Below are 27595 nucleotides of genomic sequence, written 5' to 3' on the forward strand. Positions count from 1 at the left end.
GCACATACCAGTGCATCACCATCTTATGTTAGAGAACAAACTGCAGCAGGAAATATAAAAAAAACTACTTCTGAGATCCTTTTAAGTTACCTCTTGCCCATAAAAGGGGCACTTTATTTTTGCATACACCCTCAAAAAGATGTTTTTAACGTGGGAATCGAACGGATATATTTGATTCTCAGATCTGAAGTTTTACTACTTGAGAATGTGGATTAGTACCGGGTGGCCTAGACCAGGTTTCAAACCCAGGCCGAGCCACCCGGCCACTCCCAGTTGATGTCCCCTCAGCCCAACTCTCGAGTCCTGGGGGTTGCTGGTTTCGGAGCATTGCAGCTCAATGCACTTCATCCTCTGAAGAGTTAAGAGCCGAAAATATGCAGAGTGAAACTGTGGACAAGGATGGAACGAGCTGTTGACACTGTTGCGGATGTGTGCGTTTTTATTGATGCAATATTGGCTGTGCGATAGTGAGTCGGGAGTGGGATTTTAAATGAGGGGAGCAGGGCAGACAAACGCTTCACCTGAAATGATTCTGTACCAGACTCTGCCGTTGATGCCCTCGTCGATATCGGTGGCCTGGACCTGCAGGCCACTCAGAGTCGCGCCGTCAATGTCACCCCTTCCTCTCCCGGGGTCTCGATATGATGTTGCATTTAGTCACTTATACATTAAAATCATGCTTTACATTTTATACCAAAACAAAAGTGTAGCGTCACTCTCACAACAAACACATGCTTTGCCTGTAAATCAGATGTGTACTATGTAGCTTACATATGAACAAAAACAAAGCTCCCTCATACAATCTTCAACAGACTGTTAGGGCAAGGTGCTGTTAGTGAGCACCTATTAAGGCCGGCACAGCACATGAGGGTGGTGGGTGGCCAACACCAAACCCGGCAGCCTTTGTCTCTCTAGTGGCGATGTTTACACATCGCACCAGGTGCTTATTTGAGGCTGAGTCGACCTAGGTGAGGCCCAGGACCAGTTCAGATAATCGTCAATGGTGTTGGGCGTGAGCGGGAATCGAACTCGGGTCGCCGGGTTCGTAGCGCAGCGTAGCGCTAACCGCTTCCGCTCCACTAAGCACTGCAACACTCGCTCACGTACACACACACACGCGTACACACACGCGTACACACATACACGCGTACACACAAACGCGTACACACACGCGTACACACACGCACGCGTGCACACATGCGTGCACACACGCGTGCACACACGCGTGCACACACACGCACGCATGCACACACATAACAACAACCGCCATTCGCCACTAAGTGGCGGTGACGTCACCACGACGCTTGTGCCAGGCCATGTGCACCTTGAGGCCACGTGAAGGGTCAAACGCCTGCTGGCAGGAGGTCACGGGGCAGACCCAGGTGCCACGGGTCGACTGACTGAGATGACTGGCTGATGCACCACCTGTGCCCCCTACTGTGCCAACCTGCTGTGCTTTAGCCACTCGGCGCTCCGCTCGTTGTTGTGAGCGTCGCTCCTCCACCCTCCGTTGTTGTTGGAGGGCGACTGCCTCCAACTGCCCAGTAGCGTCCTTCACGAGCCTCCTCCACAGAGGCCGATCTTGACACCGCTGGTACCAGTCATCGGCAAGTCTACTCAGCTCCACGTTCTCCTGTACCACATCACTCCATCTCTTCTCTAGCCCGTGCCGCGCCCGTCTAGCCCCCTCTCTCCGGTCGAACAAAAGCTGTTTCGGCATGCGGTGGCTGGGCATGCGGGCTACATGACCCAGCCAACGCAGCCTTGCCCGCCGGAGGAGCTCATCGATGGGACCTTGCCCAGATCTTTCAAAGATGTGTGAGCTCCTCACACAACCCAGTCTGGTTCGACCCAGGATGGATCGTAGGCAGGCCAGCCTAAATGTTTCTAACCGGCGAAGATGTTCCATTAGGGGGGTCCACGTTTCGCAAGCGTAAAGAAGGGAGGGAATAACCGTGGCCGAGAAGACCTGAAGCTTAGTGCGGAGCGACAGACCAGGTAGCTTCCACACAGCGTTACGCAACCGATGAAAAGATATTGCCGCTCGACTGATTTGGAGTAGACACACACACGCGTACACACACACGCGCGTACAAACACGTACACACACACACGCGTACACACACGCGTACGTACACACACACACGTACGCACACACACAAGCGCGCACGCTCTGCTCGCCCGCATTCCCGTGGACTCGCCTGCAGGATGATGGCGCCGCGCGTGACATTCTCGGGCACGGAGACCTCGTAGCTGCCCTCCAGGAAGAGGGGCCGGTTGTCGTTGACGTCGAGCACCAGCACGTCCAGCGTGGTGGTGCCCGTGCGCCGGCTCCCCGCCGGACCGTTGTCTGCCCGCACCGCGCCCCGGTTAGCGCCAGGGGGCAGCGACACTCGCTGGGTGCAACGTGCCGTGTCCCAATGTGGGGCGACGTGGTGCGCAGTGAAGGGCGGTGCAGAAAAAAGCTATCGTATTGTACGTCTATGTTTCCACGTCTATGCTCCTCGCATTCAGTAACGAACACTGGCCACCAGCGCATATAACTCAACAGTCTACAGGACTAAAATTGTTATCTTGTTTTTGACAGTGCGTATAACGTTAACCACTGAATTCAAACCCTCACTCGTATAATATGCCACCATATGTTTTCTATTCAAGAATGTCTACATTTCCAGTTCACCTGCTAAATGATACATTTGATCGAGTTCCTGTTTAACCAATCACTGTAACTTTGTTCAGCCAATTTATCGATCCCTTCGCTTCACTTGGACGTGCACACACACAGGAGGAGGCATCGTTCTGGGGATAGTTCCGTGAGCGATTCCCCAGCGAGATCAGTGATGATGGAACCCCCCCGTGTCTCTGATGTTCTGAAGCAGGTGGGCTTACTCACCAATGGCCTCGATTACCAAGGAGTAGGAGGCCTTGGTCTCTCGGTCCAAGCTCACGACCGTCCGCACCAAGCCGTCCCTGAAGCCGACGCTGAACTGCCCGTCCTGGTTCCCACCTATCGCCACAAGCCAAGGCCAGTGGAGAAAGTTGCACAACTTAGGGAAAGAAAACCAAGCCCACGTTGTCTCGGGAGGCGTATCACTTTCTCTTTTTTAACCCGTTGAGACACTCAAGAGAGCATTCTTAGCAAGAATGGCCTGGGGTCACCACAATCACGAAGGAAAAGCAAGTAAAATAAAGTACAGCAAACAAAGCAAATATAAATCGGAACAAAACAACTATCAAATAAGAAATCGAAAATGTTGCACAAACATAAATCAATGTTAGACCTAAGTAAAATATTACATTTCCTGCAGTGCAGATCAGCTCGGACAAATAACTTTTAAACTGATCAAAGTAAAATGACCAAATTAAGTTACATAAACGTTAAACGGATATATGGTGACTAAAGTACCGATATGTAAACTGATAAGAAACTCAACATAATCATCGAGCAGCATGTGTTATGACGAAGGGCCATTGCCTGAAACGTCATCTCATGTTTCCTTTTAAGGCCACGGTGTTATTAACGAATGAGGTTTTTTTTTGTTATGATTGCTCGTTCACCAACGCTAACATAGTATTATGTATGTTGAAATTCTGTCACACCATACGTTACCAAACGCGTTAACCGGAGGTGCGGGAGAAGGTCAACAAGATAGACACAAAAAGTAGCTCCAAACAAAAATATTTTCAATCTAGATTTAAAAGTGCATAGCTCCAGTGGCTTATTAATATCGGAAGAGCGTTACAGACTGGTGCAAAGCGCATCCGAAAGCATGCGACGCGGTGACCGCCTTTGTTATGATGGCCAACCAAAAATCCGCTGCTGCGAGGATAACCGGGAGTATCAACAGACAGGGGTCCAAGTGGAATGTGCGGAGGGCACCGGTGATGAAGAAGCTGAGCTCGGCGTTGAGGCCGGAGTCAGCATCTGTGCAGTTGAGGCTGATCACGACGGAGTCCCGGGCCACGCTTTCCATCAGCGACACGGCGGAGCGCGCCGGATGGAACGTCGGCGCGTTGTCATTCACGTCCAGCACTGCGACGAGGTCATTCGGCGGAAATCTCCGTTTAGTATATTTACACGTAAAAATATTAGCAGAGAGAGGGAGAGAGAGAGCGAAGGGCTCAAATATGTATTTACAAACCCGGGTCATGCTTGTGCCCATTCGATTCAGCATAACAATTTCAAGTGGGAAGCAAAGCGTTTGGCCAACGTTGCCAACCGTCCGGCCCCTACTGCTGCACGGAGGTTAGTGAGCCCAGGCCGCCTCCCGTGATCAAAACCGGGTGCTCTCCTGTGGCGAGTTGCTGGTCTCAATCCGGTCACTAATAACTGAACCGAAAACGGTAACATTTTACTTTGGCACTGCAAAGTTAATTTGCCAAAATTCCAGCTCTGCAAATAAAAAATATATATATAATTTTGACCGTCATGCAATGACGAGCTATCACTGTCAGTAGCAGGGCGGGTGGGAAAGTGCTGTCCCCTACAGTGTGCACAACAGTAGGTCACTTCGATGGTGGTAACTCCGCGATATCCACTTCTGTCGGCTGTTCTCGAGCACAAATAGCCACGCTAACTCTGCGACAGATCCGAATGTGTACAGTAATGTTGTCTTACGACATGACATTGATACATACAGTCAGAATATCATAATCAGAATATTTAAACTGGAGGAATCCAATGAGCTATCAAGCTCTTTTTTTTCACAGATGTCCAGTAGTTTTCACAGACGTGCAGGAAAACAAAACAAAACGAACTGCCGCAACAGCAACAACAACAACACGGCACGTAGGCGCGCATGATGCGGTCGCTGTACCGACGAGCGAGAGGGTCGTGGTGGAGCTAAGCGCCGGCGTCCCTCTGTCAGTGGCCACCAGTCGGAGCTGGTAGGCCGCCACGGCCTCACGGTCGAGCTGCACGAGGGTGGTGATGAGGCCCGTGGCGGCGTCCAGCTGGAAGTCGGGCCTGGGCAGGGCCGCCGTCATGGAGTACGTCACGTTACCGTTGGCGCCTTCGTCCGGGTCGGTCGCCGTCACCTGGAAGGGGGCGAGCCGTGGACAAGTGAGTGGTAAATGCGCTGGCGGCGGCGTCTCGTGAAGCTAAGCGAGCCTGGTTTAGTAGTTGTTGGTCGTAAGACTACCTGGGGAAAACTTTGACTGCGAGGTGGCCAGGAGATGGCAGTACAGCAGTGGGTTCTTTGAATGCGGAGATATTTGGTGGTTATTAGGAAATGGGCCAGAGCATATGTTGGTACTGTACCACTGAAGGGAACAAACCATAAGAACCGATTTATTTACATGCCTAATGAGAGTGTATTTGACTACACGCTCGTTTTAAATGATAATGGGTTTTTCCCCGTTTTTCTGGAAACAAAACAGGTGTTAAGATGTTAAAACACCAAACTGAAACCTTTTACAATGAATCATGTCTGCATTAACCACAATGCTTGTGGTCAGAATGCAAAAAAAACCACTGATAATATATGCATTGTTCTTGAAACTGATTGGTCCACACCCGAAACCGCTTTCTTTTGAGCCTCGTCTCAAACGGTGTTAGACCAGAGAACGCCAAAAGGCGTACAGCCCAAAGACAATGCACTATCAGAGTAATGAGAGCTCGGGGTAAGCATCTACATCATGGGACCTCGTTTGTAAAAGGTTTCAGGTTGGTGTTTTAACATCTTAACACCTGTTTTGTTGCCAGATTAAAGGGGAAAAACCTATTATCATATTTTGGTACTGGCAAAGTAGGTCCCATGATGTCGTTTTAAATGGTTATAATATGGCTTACTGTTACTGGCCACATCAGGACATTGGAAGCTCCAAGGCGATTATGCCACCTCAGTACTGATAAGTAACGTACAGTATCTGGTCTGGGCTCATGGACTAAACCCCCAGCACGCTGCAGCAACCAGGGCCATCTCTGAAAATCCTCGGTCAACTGCTCTTTGGGGGTTACTCCTCTTTTGCTGATACCCTCGGGTCTGGAATTCATCCCAACAGCCCTCCATGCTGCTGAATCCCCCTTCCACTATTCCACGTTTACCGTCTTCTGTCGATGACTGACCATGTTAAAATGACCAGGTTATTATGTTAGATGTGTATACCTAGCCATGCGTGGACTTTTGTATCCTGTGATGCACATGTCCTAACAGCGTCTTCAGCTGCACTTAGACACTTTGTAAATCTACATCTGAATTTGTGTACGAGTTTTCTCTGGGTACTCCAGTTTCTTATCACACCAATCATTCATTAATGGAAATGGCCAAACTTGAACTTACAAACTCTCAATTTGGAGTCTGCTAATCTATTAGCTGAACTAAATACATACCATATCAACTGGTGAGAAAATTATGTATATGTTTTGGCCATATCAAGGACAAAGATGATAGCGTCCCAGAGATACGGAGTGTGAAAGGAAGGGCAGGTAGCACAAGAGCGGGAAGCTTGGAGAAAGTATGCCAAAGTCACAAAAGATCAGTATTCATCTCATGGCGAATATAATTTCAAATGTCACAAAAATAACTCTGCATGCAAACAAAAAATTAATCCTGTGGCTTTCATTTGGTTGTAATTGTTACAATTTGGATCCAATTCTGTTTGTTGAAGATGGCTCAAGTGTCGTAATGCTTTTAGCCGTTTTGTTCTGAGCGTAAATTGTGTGTGTGCGTGTGGAGGAAAGTCTCTTTCTATAAAAAAATATTGGGGCTCTGGGGCAGGGGACCCATAAATTATAAACTTAACAATTAATATTTTTTTCCAGGTAATGCCCACTCAGCTATATAGCTCTTTTTCAAAAGTGACCTGGTCACAAATGATAGCTCAACGAAGTGGCTTACCATGTGGAAATATATAGCAGCAGCCAAATACTCTAAACATGATGTTAATTCTAAATGTGGAGGAAAAAACCGGAGGACACGGATAAAAATCCACGCAACCACGGGGAGAAAATGCAAACTCCAAATATGCAGGCGTCAGGGTCAGGATCGAACCCATGACTACTGTATACCGGGCGAGGTAGTTAACATCTCGCCACCGTGGCACCCCCAAAGAAGAAAGATCATCTCTCACTGGATTTTCACTTTGAAGATGCATTCAGTTTACTTTAGAATGAGACGAAGATAATTATCTCTGAGCAGGTCTGATCGAACTGTTACAAGTGTAGTGCCATGGAATTGGTCACTATGTAGCATAGCGCTGGTTGCTGGCAGAGAAGGAGATCTGCAGTTGCAGCAGCCCTGTCTGTCAGCTGGTCATGTGACAAACCAGAGAGAGGGATGTAGGGAAAAGGTTAGAGAGGGGGCACGAGAGGGAAGCCCGGGAACCTGCTAGTAGGTTCTAGAAGGGGGGCGTGGCCGGGGCAGAGCGAGGCTACACTGGGAGGATAAAAGGGGACCCCGAGCGAAGGTTCGGGGCTGTTGCCTGGAGTGAGATCCCGTCGTGCTATAGAAGTCTTCGCCGCAATCTTCATCTGCTCGGTGCCATCAGTCAGGCAGTCTGCCAGCTGTCCTGACTGGGGGCTGTAGTTACTCTGTGTGGACCGTGAAGGCTATTAATAAATAGGGTGCCTCCTATTCTTAGTGTCTCCGAATCAGTCACTACACAAGAAAAGTAAAATGTAAGTGCCTGTAGGAATCTCTGTTTCATTAAATGTGTTTCTAAAGTGGTTGCATTCAACTCTGCAGGTTATAAACACACGTCGGCTGCACACTGAATTGCAAAAGCAAAACAAAAAGAGCAACACTTAAAAATAAATACACAGTCCTAAAATGCACTTAAGTAATTATCTGGAAAAGCATAACTGATTGTCAAGATTATTTGATTGTCTTGGAACACTTGACTAATTACATTTCAAGGAGTGATGTTTACATTAAGAACACAGGACAAGTAGCTCTGCTAATTTGCAGTTGATTACATAAATATGAAATAGACCATTCTCACGCATTGTTTACATGGCACTGGTGCCCATTGCTTATTTCAAATCAGATTGGGAAATTTGCTCCTCGCATTAAATATCAGGTCAGCAGAGAGCCCTTGTCATAATTTTTTTTGCTTTTTTTAAATCAAGCTCCAGCATTGATTTGGACGTCGGTCATTCCATTGTTGAACAGTGGCCTCCTGCGCATGAGCTGACCTCATCGTTTCGTCTCCACGGTGGTCATCCTCTAAGGCATGTTCTCTCCTTTAAAAGACGAGCTCAGGAAAAGTACATTCGGGGTATTTAGCCTTTGATAGATGTATGCAAATAGGCCGTGAATCAGGCCCCGTAACTTTAACTTCTGACACTGACTAAGGAGGCATCAAAAAAGCTTGGTTTTCTTTCCCATGCCAAAGCCTTCTGAAATTCCGAATGATTGTTACTCCTCTACAAAGCACAAATCAGGACAACGTTGTAATACTGCTATCATATCTGGAGTGTATCACCTGGTTCCTACCTCACTACACTTGATGGAATTCAATGTAGAGCAGTCAGGGTGATCAATGATCCAGAACTCACTGAATAATTCCAGTCATGAACAGTCAGTTACCTCCTTACCACTCTTCTATCGCTGCTGCCATTACTGTTGCCATGAATGACACGCATTGATTCCTCCAACCGTGTTTAGGACCCGGTCTACCAGACCATTTCGTCTCATCCATCCGTTGTTCGACCACCCACACTGCTTCTCTTTATGATTCTTCCCTTGCTCTGCTCCACTTTGAAATTCCCTCCCATTGTCTCTCCCCAAGCTCTTAGAATGACCATGCTCAATTCAAGAAATGCATAAACTCTTACCAATGACGACTTTAACACCACCGTTTGCTGGTGGCGACTTGGAATTTTGGGCCTTTGAGCATGTGATTATTTTTTCAGTCGTAATAATTTCAACTTGTAACGTACCGCTGCCACACAGTACTCGCTCACCCTTGTAGAGACAGGCATGGCTCTGAGGCGCGAGGAGGAACCACAGACGAGCGGGAGAGCAGCCGCGCGTTGAGCCGGCACCAACAATCTGCCAAGCTCTCTGGTCCTCTATACATTAAGATGTTATTGGGAACATTAATGAGTGTTGACATGTGGGAGAAAACCGGAGTACCTGGAGAAAACTCATGCTTTCGAGGAGCAAACAGTCTATCCCATGCAGGTGGAACAGGTGGAGTCCACATTGTGCTGTGCCGACTTTTCCTGGTGAGCCGAGGCATGACACCTCGACACCCGTGGGAAGCCGGGCATTGCCAGCGCTGGGCCAACGGGCCACGTGGGCCACCACCGCTTCCCTCACCTGGAAGAGCGTCGAGTTTGCTGGCAGCCCCTCCAGCACCTGCAGCGCGTACGGCAGCCCCACGAAGCTTGGCTCGTTGTCGTTGACGTCCTGCAGCAGCACCGTGACCGTAGCGCTCGCCGTGGCGCGGCGCGGGGGGGAGCCGCCTGGCGGTGGACGGTGGCGTTGGAGGGGGGAGGGGCGATGCGGGTAAAAGATCAGATTTGAGAGCGCAGTCGATCTAGAGCCAGGACAGGTTTTAAGAAATGTGATTTGAGAAATGAGGGGCATATAGACGGTTGTATCTTGTGGCTGCCGGTTGATTGGTTCATGGCAGATTGATTAGCTAGGTTTGCCAGTGGATGGGTAGGTGGGTAGCTGTGTGGATGGGTTTGTAAGTGGAGTGAGTAGTCAGGTGCGTAAATAGGTATTATCATCAGCCGTGATGTATCCCATGCTGGATGAAGACCACCCCAAGCCATTTCCATCTCTCACGGTCCTTCGACACATGAATCCATTTAGCCCCTGCACGTGATCTGATTTCATTACTCCATCTCTATGGTAGATGTCCTCTGGGTTGCATTCTGTCCTTTGGCTGCCACTCAATCGATAGTCTCGACTGATGGCCATCATCCCTTCTGTCGTGCCAAGTCCAAAGCGTCAAACGTGTCCTACGCAAGCCCCACTTACTTTTCTTAACAGGCAATAAAACACGATGTCCTTTACTTGAATATGATAGCTAAGGCCTTTATAACTCAGCTCAGAGGCCAATTAAACATGTATCTTGCAAAACAAACTTGGAAAACGCAATGATTAAGTGCAAGAATATATGGTGCAAAATTTCTAACTATAAAAAGCAACCATAAATTTGTACAGATTGTGAATACGTTTCACGTACATATAGGGCATGTTTATTCTCATACATAGGGCAAAATATTAAATACCCCACATGCATCAACTATTACCACCCTCGGTTTGAATCCCAGGCTTGGACTGAAAATGCATCTCACATAAAACCGATGTTTCCATTCTCAGCACTCGTGATCTCTCTGTTTAAATATGGTATGTTTAGTCAAAAGTACCCACAGTAAATAATCAGAGACTATCACTGTCTTGTCTACACAGCTGATGATAATAATCGTAACTTAGTGGCCATGCGTAGAATTATTTAAATGTTCAGGCAAAGATCTCTTATGTTTATTCCTAGTTGTCATTGTTGCTGTCAGAGGGAGTTCAGACGTGATATATTTATTTGATTAGTGTCCATACCCCAAAAGAACAATTATGCTGATTTTCAAATCTAATCATTCTCAATCTACATCTGATCAAGAACCATTACGGCACTTTAATTGGTTTGGCCAAACAACCCAAGCAGAGCTGTCTTTAAAAAATGAGTATGACTAACTGAGGCTTTCCCGTGTATTATAACAACCGATCATAAGTATATGCTTAAAACATATATGAAACAAAACGAAAACAAGCAGCGGCCCTACACTGCAAAAGTGCCCGTTTTAGTAGATAAAGCAGTGCAGATAAAGCACACACAGAGATGGGGGAGGGGAGCGAGGTGGTTCGGTGGCAGCAGAGTGGGAGGAATTGTGGGAGGGTGTGGAATGGGTCCCGGGAGATTTCGGGGTCAGCGCCACTGGGTCGAGGGAAGGGCGGCCGGGGTCAACTCCCAGGAGCCCCTGCTGTGCCGAGGGCCCACGGCGCCACAGCGTGATTGAGTTACAAGCTCCGATATTGAGAACTAAATTATGAAGAGTGGGAAGCCTCCCTGCAGAGCTTGAGGTGAGAGAGAGAGGGAGTCTGCGAGAGATTAGGGGTTTTAGACTTGGTGGCTGTGTGGGATTAGGATTATTGTTGAGGTGAGATTAAAATCATTAGTGGACTCTGAGCCCTCTGGGGATGACAGCGTGGAGTTGGAATTACCTATCTCTGTTTTCCCCCTGCATTAAACCCACACCTGAAGAGAGATAAAGTGTTTTCACTCACGGATACGATCTGAAGGTGTTGACCCATACAGCTTTGAGATGTACAAGTTCAAGCACAAAGCACAAGTTTCTTGCATATTCATTCCAGTAACCTCTATGTCAACATTTGCAAACGTAGGCTCATTAATTTCAAACTGTTTTCCTATCCATTTAATATTTAAGTAAATATAATGGATGTACTTGTTTTTATTTCAATCATTCAATTACTGTACTTAATTCCAGACCAGATGAGATTAAACTGAGACTAAACATCTTTTTAGAATTATGATTTAAAGCTTTCGTGACTGCAGTGATTCATATTCTTGGTTCTTTCGGTAAAGTCACGTTGAAGGGATACAATAAAATACACAAGCAGTCATCATCACCTGATGATAACTGCTTGTGTTGCAGTCGAAACGTCGTGAGAATTTTATTGTTTTATATATATTTTATTATTTTATTGTTTCCCTTCAACGTGACTTTACCGAAAGAACCAAGAATATATATCTTTTTAGAAGACAAACCTTCATTCATTAGATACAATGCACATTCAATAAGATCTGTGAAAAGTAATATCGTTCAGGGTGGGCCTGTTATGCAAGTCAGAAGAAACCTCAAATACAAAGCATGAAGTGACAGTTTGCCAATGATCGATGAGGATTAAAGATATTACATTTCAACTAAGATATGCACAGTATTTTAAAGTATTCTCTGCTATGAAGAATCATTGCTTCTTATCTATGTTTTCCTTTTAGGGCACTGCTATTGATGCATTTGTTGTGTTATTGTCGTGATACAAGTATTTTGTGGAATAGTTGGCCAACAATGCCCTCCAAGAGGGGCTCGCCAGAACTCCCTCTAGTGGAGGCCCTGCTGCCAGCAGATGTACGAGTGAGCAATTTGCAGGGCTGTATACCACCTACGCTTAAAAATATGCGATCATGTGGGTACCCGAATGGATGACATCGCTTTTCGCTCTCATTCCACTTTCCTGTGCTCAGTTCCCCAATCAACGCAGCTGAAATAAAACGCGAACCAGGAAGGGGACCTCGGCAGGCCTTGTCGTCTCGCCAGCGAGTGTCATGAGAGTTGCGCAATCTGTGGCCGCTGTGCTTGCTCACACTGGTGAGGGACGTGGCGTCGCCAGAAGCTCTGCAGAAGAAGGAAACTAGAAAGATGTGGCTGCGACTTGATACACAACTGCTGTCGTTGTGCCTCCTGGCAGGTAAAAAAAAAAATTCGTATATTTTGTTGAGAACAAATGAGACTTGCTGATTTGAGATGGTAAATGTGTTTTTTTTTTATTTTCAATGTGGTTTGCAAAGGCATCCTGCGGCAATGAGAGATGCCCCGTCTCGACGGGCCTTCGCCTGGTTAGAAGACAGCAATCACTGCGGGTGGCCTAATATTCCCACAGCGCGATGATTTTGCGAGCGCTAAGTAAAAGGTGTTGCGGACTGCTTATTTTGTCAAATAAAGCAGCAATGCTGGCTCTGCCATTTTTTTTTATTAAATAAATTTGCCCAGAGGCTGTTTGTGCAGCCTGTGTATAATGCAAGACTGTTAAGCCACTCCACATCTAAACAATTCCGAGTGTGTGCTCTGTTGGGCATCACTTCTAGTAGACTTTGGATAACTAAAAAAGATATTCAGTTCCTAATGAACGCTATATTTTGGCTTCATAGCCATTTAGACACAGTGCCTCATCTGCCACGCTGCGTCTCTTCCCCGATCGTGGTAGATTCATGGGAAACAGCATCAAGTGCTCAATCGTATCACCAGGTAGATGTGTACAACGGTTTAGCCAAATATGATGCTGTAAATTTAACAGGCGCGTTTCCGCAGACACTTGCATTTCAAGTGTGGTCATATGTCCAGGTAGGGCGGCGCATTGTGCATTTTCTCTATCAAATCTTTCGGCATTCTTTGCTGCTGCTCTGGGCATCTACAGGAGCTGAAGATGCCTGCAGCAGTGAGTGGCGAAGATCACACTTGGATGAATTTCGCAAATTTTGTTTGCAAAATCGTTTCAGCCTGGCAATGTGGAGCTCTGCATGTGGTGGTGGACGTGAGCACGGTGGCGGGGGAGGCAACCCTGAGCTGTAAAGTGACCCCGAGCAGCGAGCACATCGCCGTGAACTGGTACTCCCGCTCGCCGGGGCAGTCCGACCAGGACAAGGTGCTCGTGTGTCACCCGGTGGTTTGGTGGCGGAGCCAGTACACCCGCACGTGCTCCAACGTGCACACGTACCTCGCTGATGACAACACCTTCGTGTTGAAGGTACGGGGCAAGACTCGTGGTCATTGTCAATCACCAATTTGCGATGCATAAAGAGTTTATTTTTGTGTTTCACGTGCCAAGATGTTTTGTTGTTGTAGCACCATAGCTGCGTCGTTGAGGTTAATGGATGACGATGCTGCGTTCATCTTGGTCTAGTTTTGAAAAATTATATACATGCTGCTTAAGTGAAAGTTACAATGAGAACGTGAAAGGGGATTATTTTTTCCACAACATATAAAAAGGCTACTTCTGCATCTTCAGCTGCAGATGTCGATTATGTGGCGACTCAAAATTTCAATTCCTCACTTTGAGACGTTATTTCTCGTTCACTCTTCCCCCCTCCCACGTTGTATTTATCAGAGCCACTTTCAATATTTAATTACTGAGCACACTTGACAGGTTCTTGACAAAGATCCCCTGTGTAGCCTTCACAGACTGTTGGGGCAAGTGCTGTTAGCGAGCACCAATGAAGGCCGGCACGGCACACGAGGGGTTGGGTGGCAAGCACCATGTCCGACCACCTTTGTCTCCCTAGTAGCGATGTTTACACACCGCACCAGGTACTCATTTGAGGCTGAGTCGACCTCAGGGGAGGCCCAGGACCGGTTCGGATAATCGTCACTGGTGGTGGCCGTGAGCGGGAATCGAAGGTCCTCGGGTTCGTTGCACAGCACGATAACCACTATACCACCACTCCCCACGATGCACCATAAACCACACACACACGTGTAAGAAGCACATTCGATATATCAACCCTCAAAGCCAACACCAGAATCCCACGAGAAACTCGGCAGTTATCTATGGCTGCTGTTTCCACCAGCTGTGAAAGGCAGCGATGACGACGGAAACCATCTGTCCATTTCGAGAACCAAAAACAAAGATCCTCACGAGAGTCTTAACAGACTGTTGGGGCAAGTGCTGTTCGCGAGCACCTATGAAGGCCGGCATGGCACACAACGGGGTGGGTGGCCAGCACCACGCCTGTCCGCTCCCTCGTGGTGATGTTTACTACACATCACATCAGATACCTTTGGGAGGCCCAGGACGAGTTTTTGATAATTGTCACTGGTGTTTGGTGGCCGTGAGCGGATATCGAACTCGGGTCTTTGCCGGGTTCGTACCGCAGCGTGCTGGCCGCTACACTACCTCTCCACACACCACACACACACACATCCATATAATACACACACACACACACACTTGAGTCCCTCGAGTTAAACCCCAGACAGGCACAGAGCTGCTTTAATGTGGAATCATCTCCAAGACAAACTAAAATGTGCCACCATTCTTAACGTATTTAAATGTCTGCAACCGATATGGCTAGAGCGTATTCTGCGTGAAACGGCCATGTGCACCCATTGTTCATGCGTGTGACTGCGGTGCGATGTTCATGTGCACTACCCTGGCCGTCTTCCTCCCGTCCTTGATACTGTATTTTATGTGGTATATAAATGTAGGCTGCATACGTTGTAGATTTGAATGTATCAGTATAGGTGTCATTGCACGTTTGCTAAATGTGTATCACTCGACACCCTGGACACCCTTGCAAACAAGATGGGAATTTACAGGTAAAATGGGTTTTTTTTCTATAAATAAAATATCAAGAGGCGAATGGTAGTGGTTATGCACATCTATAATCCAGCACTGAAGGCAAGGGTTGGTGGATGACACATCTTGTGAAACTCCCTTCCCATGGGCATCGGGGGTCTCCATATCCTGGCTTGCTAGAATGCAGTACAGCAAATGTGAACTAATCTCCATCTCTTGTAATCTGTTCACATGCATTTTCTCTGTGGTACTCCAGTTTCCTCCAACATGTATAAACACCTCTTGATCCGGTGAGCTTGGGCAGAGCTTGGGCTATTGAAACGTGGTGCATGCCCGAACACGCTACCGCCATCTGTAAGATGTCACTCCATCTGGCTTTAACATCCTGCATGCTTGGCGTGCATCTGGATCCCAAAGAGCAGCTTAGCAATAATCCGCAACATATGTCTCGCTTTTAAAAGTTGTCCACTGGCGCTCAGACCCACCTCTTTCTCACTAATTATTTCCTGCCACAAGACAGCAACGGATATTTTTTTTTACCAATAATACAGGTTTTTTGGATCTTTTTTGGATACAGGATATTTGTATGACTTCTATTCAACCTTCTACACCTCCTTTTTAGTCTTCTTCCGTATTGCTGCTGATGTAGAAGCAGAGCAACAACTAGAATTTCACATTTAGGTGGTCAAGCCAGATAGCCGCGTCATGAGCAGCGGAGTGTATCGCTGTGATGTCTCCTTCGTATTTCTGGATTGTGCATTGCGTCATATGTTGTACTAGGGTCTGTTCTGGATGACCACAGTCGCACACTGTGCATCAGGTATCCGCATCTGCCATGGAATATGCAGTGGATGCGGTTTAGGGTGGACTATGAGCGTCGTGGAAAATCAAAACCAGGGATATTCTGCGTTGGGTCTTTCACAAGGTGTTTGTTTGTGAGTTCTTTTGAACTCCATTCAGTTCTCCAAGTCCTCTACAGTGATTGTGGCTGTATCTTCGCTGGTGTTTATAATTTGCCCTGGCTCACCCGAAGCCAAGTTCGATCGCCGCCTTAGCGACATCCTTTCATCCTACAATCTATGAACGGTAAACGATGGACCAACTCGTGTGTCAAGTTAGGATGTGGGCAGCACAAACTAAACACAAAAATAACTGCCTTTTGTGTTTAATTTGTTGTCCTTCCCCGCACTTCCGATTAAGATGGTTGGCTTCGTACGGTGCAAACAAATCTTCAACATACATACATGGACGGAATAATTGAGCTTAAATCTAAACATCAATTCAAATCACTCGGAACATTTCCAATCTCTTACGCGGATATTCACATCATATTTGTCTGAGCACATCTGCCAGACGACCACTCCAAAAAATAACTTTCAAAACTTTTTTTGCGGATAAAATACACCACGTTAAAGTAGCTCAGAATATTTTAGAATCAGAATTTTTTAGACTGGAGGAATCCGATAAGCTATGAAGCTCGTTTTGACAGATGTCGAGTATGGGCTGGTCAGCGAGCTACAGACCTCCACCCCCTCCTTCATTTCACTATCATGTGATGCCACAATCTGCGCAGTTAACTTGAAATCAACCTTAAACACAACACTGACACATTCATGTCAGCCGGCTCCCCCGTCGCTGCAACCAGTGGCTCTCTGCAGCAGCTGTTGCATCACAGTGCAACAGACACCGATTGGAATCCATCTTGTGCTGCTGACTCGAGACTGCATAACATGTCGCCTTCCCTGTAGTCAACAAGCTCATGTATATATGTTGAACTTCTTTCGCACCGTACGTAGCTAACCATGCTAATCGGAGGTACGGGGGAAGGACAACTTACAAGCTCATCGTGGTCTCATGCGCTTCATACATAAACAAACACATAAACTTCCCACCTGACCACCCACTTTAACTCTGCTCTACACTAAATGCTCATCTCCATCATAACCATGAGGCAACTTGGCACGATCACCTGGCCGACTCTTCACACGCCCTTAATTTTTTTTTAGAAAGATAAAATTCTCCAGCATCATCGCCACCATCAGCACATCACTTCTCGCCTGTCGTAATCAACCCGTGGCCATTCCTTCTTCTGCCCCTCATTCTACAGTCTGCTGCCATTTTAAACACCCCAACACGTTCTTGACCTAATCCCACGTTCAACAATAAAAACCTCTCCCCTGTATCTCCTACCAGCCAGCGTCTTTTAAGCATTGCGCCGGTGAACTTGCCAATAATAGTTTATCATGTTGCTCATCTGGTCAGTTTCCTCCACCACTTACCATGGGCCAAGTGACATCTCTACAATGGAAACCTGCCTCTTACCCAGAAGATTCTGCACACTTACCAAGACTTCACTCATCAAGATCACCGATGACATCAAAGCCTCGACCGACTTGAGTTCCATCATCGCCACCCTAGTTGGCCTTGACACATCTTTTGACCCTTTAAACGACGGGTTTTTGGTTAAACGTCAAGAATCTGATTTCGCCATCGGTGGTGCAACTCTCAAGAGGCTCGCGTATATCTCTCTGACAGAAGGTCCGACGTCAAGGTTGGCAAGTCCTCAATCCCAGCCGTCACGTCCACTGAAGGTGTCCCCCTCAGGGATCCATCCTGATAGTCATGACATAAATTATCACACTTATGCCAATGAGACTCAATTATACTCCTCTCTTCAGAGCCCACTCAACCTTGCAAATTAGACCTCAACATCACAGCACAAGTTTTGGTCAAACTACCTCCGACTAAGCCCTGAAAAAACCGTAGACATTTTTCCGTGTACCAAGCAGCGGCTTACCATAGCGTCGCTCCGTCATAACCTACTCACCACTGGCTCCACCATCAGTCTCTCAAATCATCTGAAAATCATCGGTGTCACCTTGAACCACGTCCTAAACACAATGCGCACATGTAACCATCATCTCAGTGCCTCACTGCACATCCGCCAAATGTTGACCACAGCCGCAGCAAACACTCTGGCAGAGCTCATCTCTATTGCAACGCCTTCCTTACTCGGATATCTCAAGAACACCTCGCCAAACTACAGCGGCTCCGAAAAAATGTTGTCTCGTGCTGTCCTGGGCGTTAGGCGCAGCCATTTGGCTCAGATGGCTTCTCTAAAAATGGTTGCACCGACTTCCCACCGAATCAAGGATACAGCGCAATGTCCGCTACCCTGTGGCACCGAATTCTCTTTTAACATCTCCCGCCATACCTCCACTCTTCTTACTCACCCCACTGACCACGGCAAACTGCCGCGTCCTCCAGAGTACGTCTAAAAATCCGCTCACCATGTCCAGAACCAGCACCGTCCCTGGCTGAGCGGCGCTTCACTGTAACTGCACCGGCAGCCGTCTGGAACTCTCGCTCCCACCGCACATTCGCTTCATCCACACACCATCCACCTTAAAGCAGCAGCTCAAGGGGGGCGCCATGGTGGCGAGATGTTAACTACCTCGCCTGGTATGCAGGAGGTGGTGGGTTCGATCCCGATCCTGACACCTGCTGTATATTTAGAGTTTGCATGTTCTTCCCCTGGTCGTGTGGATTTTTCCCCGGGTCCTCCCGTTGTTCTGTCCAAATTTAGAATCATGAGTTTAGAGTAATTGGCTGCTATAAATTTCCACATGATAAGCCACTTAATTGAGCTAGCATTTGTGGCCAGGTCACTTCTGATAAAGAGCAATATAGCTCAGTGGGCCTTACCTGGTAAAATACAAAATAATTTAGTTTCAAGACACACCTACTCAGGCTAAATGCATAGCATTTGTTATGATATGTGCGTCTTATAAATTGTATGTATTAGTGTAATATTATTTTTATTGCTGGCACCAGCTCACCACCTGGCTGCCTTCTCGCTTGTCCATGAATTCTTACAGCGCTGAGTCGTTCTCCCCAAGAGCGAACAGAAACTTTGGCGGCGCATTACGAGGCTCAATCATGAAATAAAATCGAGTGAGAAACAGAGTCTTTGCTCTGTTGCAGGTGCCGAAGGTGACGAGGGAGTGGCATGGGCATTACATGTGCCTCGTGGAGACCTGGCGTTGGATAATCCTGGGGCCGATGTGGACATTTGTGGAAAATGCCAGCGCAGAAGTCGTGCTGATGAGTAGAGGTGGATGAAGTGGAGGGATTAATCTATCTGGAAATGGGAGTCACGTCACTAATTTGACATCACTACCGTGTTTTTCATGTAGCATTGGTTGACATCACCTTATATAATGTAATATAACAATGTAACTATTCTGAAAATCTGAAACGGTCCCCTATAAATCCAGAACTCCGAAAAAATTGTTTTCATTTTAAACTCTGGTGACAAATAATTATGGAAGATGTCTTCAGATCACTACTCAAAGGTCAAGAGTGACCATGTGAAAGACTAATAATACATTTTAAAACATGTAAATAGTATAAATATTGACTGAAAGCTTTCGTGACTGCAGGAATTCATATTTTTGGGTCTTTTGGTAAAGTCACATAAAAAGGTTAAAAGAATAACAAAAAACTACGACGTTTCGATCGCAACACAAGCAATCGTCATCAGGAGAAAAAATAGCTTAAAAAGTCGTATTCTTTGTTTTTTCTACGTGACTTTACTGAAAGAACCAGATAATATGAATTCCTGCAGTCACGAATGTTTTAAGTCAAAATTTATGGAAATAGTATTTTAAAAAGCTAATCAACATTTGGTTGTCTGTTACAGGTAGAAACCTTCAGCAACCGAGGAATGTGACAAAAAGTAAGCCGTTTTCATGAATTCATATATATAAATTTTGCACTGCTTCTCTTCCAAGTGTAACTGAAATATTATTATTTTCTACCAACAGATAGAAATATTCAGCCATCAGTGGAAACTTCAACAAGTAAGCTAGTCTAACATCTATAAATGCTCAATTTGTTCAATACACTTAAATCATTTCTTGAAATGTTTCTTAGTAAGTGTAAATGTCACGTAATAATATTTTTATTCCGATTCCGTGCACCTCGTCCTTTTAAAAATCCACCACACATGGCATACAGTCATCACGCTCACGTCGGCACCATGCTTAGATTTACGCTCATTTACCCAGGACAGCCTGGCTTAGTTTCAAGACTCTTCATCATGAGGGTCCTGCCAAATTTATAAAGCGGGGGAGTGATGTTGCTGTGTGTAACCCCAATTGAGTAATTCGCAGGTAATTTTATCATTGGAATGTTTTGGCCAATACCCAGATACACTTTATTTATTCAGTTTTATCGACGATAATGATTTACTACGGAATGACCACCATGTCTTTGTGCTCCACCCTGTATGTGATAGGCATCGGGCAAGTGAACCGCACGGGCAATGAAACGCAGTCACTTGTGCCCACTGTGTTGCTGTGCGGCAGCCTGCTTCTGACAGTGGCAGCGTTACCCTGTGTGTGCTGCTGTGTCATGAAGAAATTGCTATTGCAAAAAGGTAAAACACCTTCATCATTATCAGTGTAATTTGTGGCCCGTCCTGTGATGTCTTTATGGAATAAGCCGTTTGGTTTGGTTGTGCCAGGGAAATGTCAGTCTGGCCTGGTGGGTTTGGTGGCACCTTTTGCAGCACTTAAGGTCAGGGTATAAGCAGTGTGTTAAGCAGCTTGCTCCCAGTCGTGAGATCGTGAGCTCAAATTCCAGCCAGGTTCAATTCGGCTCCTCATCTCAGGCCCGCTAATGGAGCTGATCGCTGCACAATTTGATTGTGAAGAGACGTTTGCTTGATTTTCTGTTACTTTAGCCACTGTGCTGCTCGTAGGGTAAAGTGAGCTGCACGTTGTGCGACTGTGTGGCTGCATGAAGCCAAAATACATTTCCTAAAAAGACCCCAAGGTGTCCGACCAGGCGGCCGACGCGACACATTTCCATAGAGTGCCCTTGACCGAGAACCAGCAACCTTCTAATGCGGCGCTAAGCGCACCATCATGGAAAATCACGCTAGCCCCTGTACACAATTGTACATAATACGCAATCAAAACAGCACGTCAAAAGCACGGATGCCTCGAGACGAGACCAACGTGTACAATGGCATTTTTACTCTGTCACGTGACATCAGTTGCAATATAATTTTGTTTTTCTGAACAGATGAAGAATCATCAGTGGATCAGCCAGAACAGTGAGTCAAATCAGAGTCTAACAAAGAGACTAAATGCCACAATCAATCACCATCCATCTCCAGAGCCCACCCACGCCACTCCAGCCCTAAAATAACACAAAGAGGACTTCCCCCATAAATGATCAAAAATTGCTTTTATGAAATAACAAGTGAATAATGTTGAATTTTTTTTTCTATTTTTCAGTCTGAGTGACAAAGAAAAAGAACATCCAGAAAATGTGTACGATAAGCCTCAAGGTAAACGGCCAATTGTAATTGCAATACAATGCACGCACAATCACACTTGTACCACGCGTCATAGTCATAGAGGAAATGTGTGCTTCCCACTGATGTTCTCTTGTGGTTGTGGCCGGCTCTGTGCAGGCCCTAAAGCGCCCATCCCTGCCGTTGTCGCTAAGAAAGGTAAGCTCCTGCAAACGTGCAACACGCCTGTAAATAACGCACTTTACATTTATTTGACGTAAAACTTGTAAAAAAAATAAGTTACGCCCTGTTACTCATATAATTCATCGAGTGCTGTATATGTTACTGTTCCATTGTGAGCTTTCAGGCATTGTGAGCTGAAAACATTTAAAGGACTGCAGTGGCGATAATATTTTAATGAAAAAGAAGACAATAATTTGAAGCCCTCCTTTCTTTGCCCCGCAGATCGCAGCGAGTACGTTGAGATGTCAAGTTGCAGTGTGCACGTGGATAAAAACGATTACCAGGTGATGGGACCTCACATTTGCAAACCGTCACTTAGCAACTATTTAAACAAATGATATAGCATCTGGCTGTGATTCGCAAAAGCAGGTCATTACCCCACAGGATTAATTAGGCACAGGATCATTGGTTTGGGTTGTGCCTTGCTTTCCCCCTGCGTTTTTCCTGTGTAGTGAGCAGTTCAAGTGGTTGGCCCACAATTTGGGGGCTCAGAAAAATGTAACTGCACGATATTTTTTGGCATGGAAATACAACACGGTTGTGGCATACGGTTCTCACTGTTGCCACTGTTAATGTGGTGTTGTTATTATTCTTGTGCTGTTTTGTAACTGTGCATGAAGGTTGTCTTAAATATTGTCATATATAATATGCTCGAAGGTCTATTTTATTAACATTCTCGATGATGTTACCGTTTTACTGCCGACACTATATATGAACTGCATCTACGACATGGCTACGTGATTGTGTGGCTTGACATTGAGGAAACTGCACTTTACCTCTCTGCCTGTCAGAGCTGGCACAACAGTTCAAGCTGCTCTGATGAGTATTGGCTGCTTCCGCTGGTTTTTTTTTGTTGCCAAGGAATTAACAACAGTGGAGAACATTTGCATTTGAACCTGCTGTACTGTCGATAACGGCCATTGTTTGCCTCATTTATCTCGTAAATAAAGCGGTAATATATTTTCGTCACGTATCATCGTCACTACGTTGGCTTGAACAGACACACACAAACGAGTGAGTTTCCGGTAACGGATCGGGCACGTACGGTCGGCGCCGGAGACAACGATGCTCCTCATGGAGGCGAAGGAGATGGGGTTGAGGTCCTCGCGGTCCAGCTGTAGCCCCGTGGTGCGGATCTTTCCGGACGCGGCGTTGATTCGGTAGAAAGGGTTCGGCGGATCGATGGCGTACACGAGCGTGCCGTTCTCATTGAGGTCCGGGTCGGCCGCCGACACCTGTGGCGGGAGCAGTCGTGCCGTGACGTGCACTCGTGGGTAACCCCCCCCACCCCGCCGTGCCACCTCCCCATGACACCTCGTCAACAGCGGCACTTAATTAAACCGCCGCTCTTACTTCCAGTGATGCGGCATTGTGTTCCCCGTTCGTGGAGAAAGAACTGCCATTTCCATAATTTTTGCTTATCGCCTGTGACAGACGTGGTTAATTCAGTCCAGATAAACCCCATTAATTAGGGCTCATGTAACCTACGGTTGCCGCCGCTTGCGCGGGGAAAACAATGGCGAGCAGACGACACCGTCTCTGCACAAACGGGGCCCTCATCCTGCCTGCCGCCGGGTTTTTTTTGGTCCGCCCAGCACGACGGCGCATTTTATGTGTTGTGCATCGTGTTCGATTTTGAGCAATACACTGAGGAAATGTAATGTGTGAGATAATTCATAGTCAAATAGACGAATGAACTAACGAATGGATTTAAGTTCAATTAAAGTGACTGATCACATCATTGATTCAGTCAACAAAGCAATAAAAAAAGATAATTAGCTAATGAAGACTTATGTAGTATCAGCCACATGTGCATCCAGTTTAAGTGGTTTTACAGAGACTTGGCGAGAATGTCCGAGCCCTGAATCAATAAAAAGTATTCTCTTCTGAATATTAAACCCAACTGCAGAAAATCTGCTGGCATAAAAGCATCTGTCCACATGCAGCGACCGTAATATGTTTCCTTGGTAAGTTTGTCAAGGCACATTGATATTCTGCTGAAATGAGTTCAAGGGTGGTGTTCATCTCCCGATTATAGCCCTGAGCTAGCGGTGGCAAATCCACATTCCTGTTGTGGGAGTGAGTTTTTCCATTGAATAATCACTGTAGTGCCACAGTGGTAACATTTTACCGACCGCTAATGGGTTGATGGACCGAGTCAACCCCCCGACCGGGATTTAGACCTTGCGACCTTTCCGTTGCGAGCCGCTGAGCGACCGCGCTGGAACACTGTTGCCCTGGGGGAACTGATTTGCAGGGAGGGTAGCGACCACCCCTCCCCCCGTCCTCATGTGACCCTCGTGACGGTGCCTCTGCTGCATTGTGGGCGGTGGCGGCGAGCGGCGACGAGCGGCGGTGGCGCACCGTGAAGATGTCGGTGCCGCCCGGTGTATTCTCCACGATGGTGACGGCGTAGGGCAGGTCTCTCCACGCGGGATCGTTGTCGTTCACGTCCAGCAGTGTGATGTTCACCTGCCATGCCGGGTTAGCCAAGTTATGGAACACGCAGCATTGAATTTATGAAAAGCACGCAGCCTCATCTTTCCATCCCTCATAAACGTGTGATGCATGTGCGATTGGAGCAGCTGTAAGACCAGGCCCATCGTCTCAATCCTCCCAGCTGATGTTTTGCTGTACTGGAGCTGGGTGCGGTTATTTGCTGTGGCTGGGCTGTAGGTTGTAGGTTTTCTACAGCCCAGCCACAGAGGATATAATAACTGGGAATTTTCCGAGTGAAAGCATTTCTGAAATTGGGCCAATGGAACGCTCAGCCAATCTCTCAGCTTTGATGAACCGGCAAACGACCAAAGCGTGCCACAGCCCAACGCCCGGTGAGAAGCCCCCGTTATACGGCGAGCCAGCGCGACCCCGCTCTGCCGCCGCGGACGTACGGTGGCGATGCCGGTCTTCTGGTCGTTTCCATCCCCTCCGTCCACCGCCCGCACGATCAGGATGTACTGCGACACTGCCTCGCGGTCCAGCAGCGTGGTGCTCGTGATGTCTCCTGTGGGGACACGCGCACGATGGCCCCGGTGGGCGGGCGCGGACCCGCAGTCGTCGTCCCGCCTTGGGGCGCGACTCTTCACGCGGCAGCAGCGAAGTCAGTCAGCAATAGTGGCAACTGTTTTCCAGTTTCACATATGGCTTAGTAATTTTCTCTAATTAGATTTCATTTTTCCCAGGACGCTTTGTGCGGGCTAATTACTGAGGGTGTAACAGCTCATTGATTCATTGATTAAGCTGGATTCATACCACAATGGGAACTTGGTAAGCAGTTTCCGTGTTGCGGGGGCTCACGATGCGTGCAGAGCATGGTGGTTTTAGGAAGTGATTATGTATTATTATCTTTGCATATTTCATTCTATATGAAAATTATGTTAATGTTACATTTAGGGTATTAACCAAAATATTTTACAACTGAGACAGAACAAATGAAAAACAATACAAACGAGACTAAAAGGAATTAATTCTCGAGTCAAAACTGTGACCACGAATGTCCATGTGCGTATGTGTGTTGGACTTCTTTCGCACCATACGTTGTCAACCGTGCTAATCAGAGGTGTGGGGGAAGGACAACAAACTAAACACAAAAAGCAGTTCTAATGACATTAGATTTCAATCCGGATGATTTAAAAGTGCATAGCTCCAGTGGCGTCCTAATATCGGAAGGAAGAGCGTTCCAGACAGCCGCAGAAGCAGTGCAGCTGAAAACGAGCGATGCAGTGACCATCTTTGTTCCATGGTTAGCTAAAAAGCCGCTGCTGCGAGGAAGACCAGACTTTGCGTGATGGTTTAAGCTCGTTGACGAGACCAGCAAAGGTATGACTGGCCTGAGGGTCTTCAGAACCCAGACAGACAGACAAGTAGTTCACATTTTAAGCTATAACATCTATGTGAGCATGAGGACCCAAGATTAGAGTTAAAAATATTCCATTTTGTCATTTAATAGAGAAGGAAAAAAATGTAACAGCCAAAACCGAGTGGTAGATTTGTACATGGAAATTGTTCAAGGGTTTCAGTTAAAATTGTTATTCAAAGATAATTTCATAAATAATGCAGCAGCTCAGCGATAAAAATCAAAATAAAATAAAAATTATATTAGAAGTCAACCGGACGTTCAACTCTTGATGGGAAACGGGCAGCACCAGCTGGGCCCCGTTCGGTGATGCTGCTGCCATGCCAAAGGATGAGGCCGGGAGCTCAGACAGCACAAGTGTCAGGAGCAGTCACCGAGGACGCGGCGCTGCGAGTAGCCATGGAGTGAACGACACTCATAAGATGGGCTGGAAACAAGTAAGATGAATAATATTACATTCAAATGGTGATATCCAGATCACAAAGGGTGTGATGTATGTATGTTGAATTTCTTTCACACCGTACCTAGCCAATCATGCTAATTGGAGGTGCGGGGGAAGAACAAACGAAACACAAAAAGCAGTTCTAAAGAAATGAGTGATTGTGACCAGAGGCTCAATCCTCCAAGAATGCATTGCATGTCACGTGGCATCGCCAACCTGCGTATGTAATAAACACAGCCTTGCTCGAGACCATCAACTCAAAACAGTCAAATCATGGACACGTTATTTTATGCAGCAGCAGGACAGTGAGCATCTCTATACGCCGGCTTCAGGAATCCTCATTACAGTGTGGCAGTCATCACTACCTTGTGGTTCAGGGGCATTCATGTGCACAAGCGGACCCTGATCACTGTGGGTAAGTAATGACTCACCCCTTCCACAATTTGGATCTACGATTCAATCCAAGCGTCAGCCCATTATTCGTCTCACGAGTGCCATCTCGTTGCTCTGTCGCATTCACTTCTTAACCTGAAGCCATCCAGGTGGCTCAGCGGCACAGCGAGGGGCTCGAAGTTGGAAGGTTGTGAATTCAAACCCTGGTTGGGGGTCGACTCAGCTCATCATTCCTCCGGCGTCGATACAACGAGTATCACAGGAACTCGCTTGGTTTTGAGCCTGAAGCCAACATTTGCATGTAATTTGTATAAACCGTAATTCGTAGATTCTTATGTGCTCTAATCGATGCATGCACCATGAATGTAAGGTTCTACGCTCGTCGCTCAACTGGTGACATGTTCGGCTGCGTGCGAACGAGCGACCTCCTACTGACCAGAGCGAGCGTTGATGCGGAACTGTGTAGAGCCCTCCAGGGAGTAGATGAGAGACAGCTGACCGTACTCTGGCGATTGGTCGCCATCTGTGGCATTCACGTACAGCACCGTGGCACCTGCAGGGAAGGACACAACTAAATGCAGCAATGATGACCTTTGAACAACGAAATGCATAGCATAAATTAATTTAACATTTATTTGAAAAAAAGTTTAAATTTCAACTTCTCATCTTACTAGCCCTTGCAAAACAGGCAATGTTTCAAGTGTTTGAATCTTTTAAAAATAATGTTGTTTCAGAAAAGATTATCATCTTACCCGCCAAAATATTTTCTGGAATAGCGATGCTGTATGAATTCCGGTCAAAAATGGGACTGTTATCATTTTCATCCTGCGAATGAAACAAATCACAATGAGCACGCTGGCATTCTTGGCCGAAATATATTTGACCATTGTCTTTACCACTGCCAAAAGCTGAAAATACTTCAAATAATTGATGTTTAAGGTAGTGGCTCTTCTTCAGGCCACAGAGAAAGAACGGGCAGGAAGACTACTGACAAAACATACGATGCAATGTCGTGGTGGATTATTGTTATTATTATGCTTGTTTAGCAATAATGATTACGTTTCACTCCTGTTAGAAAGTATCAATGTTTCTCATCAAGTGTCATTGAAGATTATTTCCGTGTACTTTGTCCTTTTCAAAATCCATCACACGTGGCACACAGTAGTCACGCTGATGTCGGCATCATGCTTAAGATTTGCGCTCATTTACCCAGGAAAGCCTGGCTGAGTCTCAAGGCTCTTTCTCATGAGGGTCCTGCCAAGTGTTCACAGTAGAGGGAAATCTTGCTATGTGTAATCCCCATTGAGTAATGT

The 27595-nt window shown here is 46.6% G+C and overlaps 2 protein-coding genes across 3 annotated transcripts in view; one reads left to right on the forward strand and one right to left on the reverse strand.

Annotated features, from left to right (window-relative positions):
- CDH23 (cadherin related 23) overlaps window positions 1-27595 on the reverse strand; it is a 234593-nt gene that overhangs the window by 76350 nt on the left and 130648 nt on the right. For both annotated transcript variants that reach the window (XM_032949465.2, XM_032949466.2), the window contains exons 19-29: window positions 27035-27107; window positions 26719-26835; window positions 24483-24595; window positions 23956-24063; window positions 22637-22826; window positions 9264-9409; window positions 4818-5037; window positions 3881-4033; window positions 2894-3007; window positions 2202-2350; window positions 522-582 (exon numbers count right to left, since the gene is read on the reverse strand). In XM_032949465.2, the coding sequence (XP_032805356.2) occupies window positions 522-582; window positions 2202-2350; window positions 2894-3007; window positions 3881-4033; window positions 4818-5037; window positions 9264-9409; window positions 22637-22826; window positions 23956-24063; window positions 24483-24595; window positions 26719-26835; window positions 27035-27107 (1444 nt within the window). The remainder of the gene's footprint in view (window positions 1-521; window positions 583-2201; window positions 2351-2893; window positions 3008-3880; window positions 4034-4817; window positions 5038-9263; window positions 9410-22636; window positions 22827-23955; window positions 24064-24482; window positions 24596-26718; window positions 26836-27034; window positions 27108-27595) is intronic.
- Window positions 11905-22538, forward strand: LOC116940152 (uncharacterized). Its single transcript, XM_032949467.2, has 10 exons — window positions 11905-12440; window positions 13249-13496; window positions 19029-19158; window positions 19747-19782; window positions 19871-19906; window positions 20344-20484; window positions 21135-21165; window positions 21350-21402; window positions 21529-21567; window positions 21814-22538. Exons 1-10 carry the CDS (start codon window positions 12392-12394, stop codon window positions 21927-21929), a joined length of 879 nt encoding a protein of 292 aa, XP_032805358.2. The 5' UTR covers window positions 11905-12391; the 3' UTR covers window positions 21930-22538.

Source organism: Petromyzon marinus, chromosome 8 (genome assembly GCF_048934315.1).
Source record: "Petromyzon marinus isolate PM22_M1 ecotype Great Lakes invasive population chromosome 8, UKy_Petmar_22M1.pri1.0, whole genome shotgun sequence".
Classification (NCBI taxonomy): Eukaryota; Metazoa; Chordata; class Hyperoartia; order Petromyzontiformes; family Petromyzontidae; genus Petromyzon; species Petromyzon marinus.

Coding starts and splice junctions, on each gene's coding strand:
- LOC116940152 (XM_032949467.2), top strand. CDS start 12,392: ATGTGGCTGCGACTTGATACACAACTGCTGTCGTTGTGCCTCCTGGCA. Junction 19,907..20,343: donor ATCAGTGGAAACTTCAACAA/GTAAGCTAGTCT, acceptor TGTATGTGATAG/GCATCGGGCAAGTGAACCGC. Junction 21,403..21,528: donor TGTGTACGATAAGCCTCAAG/GTAAACGGCCAA, acceptor GGCTCTGTGCAG/GCCCTAAAGCGCCCATCCCT.